The sequence below is a fragment of the Penaeus vannamei genome, chromosome 37 (genome assembly GCF_042767895.1).
Source record: "Penaeus vannamei isolate JL-2024 chromosome 37, ASM4276789v1, whole genome shotgun sequence".
NCBI classification, from domain to species: Eukaryota; Metazoa; Arthropoda; class Malacostraca; order Decapoda; family Penaeidae; genus Penaeus; species Penaeus vannamei.
Genome location: NC_091585.1, coordinates 28,280,370 through 28,282,191, shown reverse-complemented (window position 1 = coordinate 28,282,191; position 1,822 = coordinate 28,280,370). Strand labels below are relative to the sequence as shown.

Here is a 1,822-nt window from a genome sequence, read left to right as displayed (position 1 = left end):
AGGGGCGGGTCCAGGTAATTTTCTGGTGGGGGGCATAGGGGGGTAACAATATATGGGGGGGGGGGGAGGCCGCCCAAAAGAAACAAAAATTAAGACTGCCCACTTCAGGACTTATATTATACAGTTACACATTGTTTATGTTTTCATCTTGCTGTGTATTATATGTTATTTATAGATAAATATCATATATTAATATGTATAGGGCCAATGACTTTTTTTTGGGGGGTGGGGGGTGGGGGGGCACACGGGATGGCCAATCAGATTGCCGCCACCATGGAAGACCCGCCTCCTGTGTGTGTGTATATATATATATAATATATATATATATATATATATATATATATATATATATATATATATATATATATAAATATATATATATATATATATATATAAGAAAATATATATATATATATATATATATATATATATATATATATATATATATATATATATATATATATATATATATATATTATAGTCATACTGTATATGTAAACATATATATATATATATATATATATATATATATATATATATATATATATATATATATATATATATATATATATATAATGATAATGAGACAAGTTAGTTATTCAATTAATTTATGAAGTACAAGCTAGGTAAAATTTGTTGCACAGGAAGAAAATGTTCACTGTATGAAAACAAATACAAATTTTAATTAGGATAATTTTTTTTTTAGGATTAAGTTAAAAAAAAAAAATCATAAAACATGCAACTTAAAGACATTTACATTTTTTTCGATTACAAGAGGAAAAAATGCGCTTTTGGGGTAAATTCATTCTTTTCTTCTTTCTAGAACATCCTACATAAAGACAATTATTTTTCCGATTAAAGAGAGGAAAATATAAGTTTTTGGGTTAAACACTTTTTTTTTCATCATCAAACATGTAACATAAAGTCAAATAGTTTTTCTAAATACGAAAGGGATGAAAAAATGCATCATTTTTAAACATATGATTGTAATTTTTGCAGTTATTCCCCCTCTAAAAAAATAAACAAAAACAAACAAATAAAGTAATGTCTGGTATCACTGGTTCTTTATGCAAGGCACTTTTTCATGTCTTTGGGTTTTCAGTTTGGTCGGGATTTTTACCCTCATTGGCGCCCTGCTCCATATTCTCCAATTTTTCTGTCTCCGGGGGGTTCACCTCCTCTTTTCTATCTTCTTCCTTTTTGTCCTTCTTCTTCTTCTTGCTCAAGCTGTTGGGTTCGACTTCGGGCGCTGGGTGGCACACCTTCTCGCAATCCTGTAGGAGCCTTCTGTGCTTCCTCTTGACGTGGCTTTTGAGTGTTGTCAGGGACTCGCTCCGGAAGCTGCAGGAGGAGCAGTACCTCGGACGTTCCCCTGTGTGCTGTCGCTGGTGCATCAACAGCGAAGAGGGATTCTGGAACATCATCCTGCACACGGGGCATCTGAAGGTCTTCTTGGGCCTCCCGCGAGTCTTATTGGTCTGGATAGAGAAAAAGAAGGGATGTTATTATGGCGGACATGATTGTCAAAAAAAAGTCCAATGGTGCATGGAAACTATTAGAGGAGTGTATTCACAGATTCCTTAAAAATACACAAATGGAGAAAAGGGTGCACAGTCTCAAGCTCAGGTTTTGATTGTTTTTCCAAAACACTTGGTGAGCCAAGGACACGCCTCCAGTAAAATACTTACATTTGCAGCCGACGCTGCATTGCTGCAATTCTCGTCCTTGGCCAACTCCGCTTTCCTCTCGCCTTCGGATGTCTCTTCCTTCCCTGGACCTTCTTCTGGCTGTGGTGGATCTTGAGGCTGAGTTTCTGCCACCG

At 35.3% G+C, this 1,822-nt stretch overlaps 1 protein-coding gene across 1 annotated transcript in view; it reads right to left on the bottom strand.

The window, feature by feature from the left end:
• Positions 1-603: 603 nt before the first annotated feature.
• LOC113825478 (ras-responsive element-binding protein 1) overlaps positions 604-1,822 on the bottom strand; it is a 23,468-nt gene continuing 22,249 nt past the window's right edge. The window contains exons 3-4 of the mRNA XM_070115353.1: positions 1,689-1,822; positions 604-1,478 (exon numbers count right to left, since the gene is read on the bottom strand). The exon at positions 1,689-1,822 is cut by the window's right edge and continues 2,101 nt beyond it. Coding sequence (XP_069971454.1) covers positions 1,083-1,478; positions 1,689-1,822 — 530 coding nt within the window. The 3' untranslated portion in view covers positions 604-1,082. The remainder of the gene's footprint in view (positions 1,479-1,688) is intronic.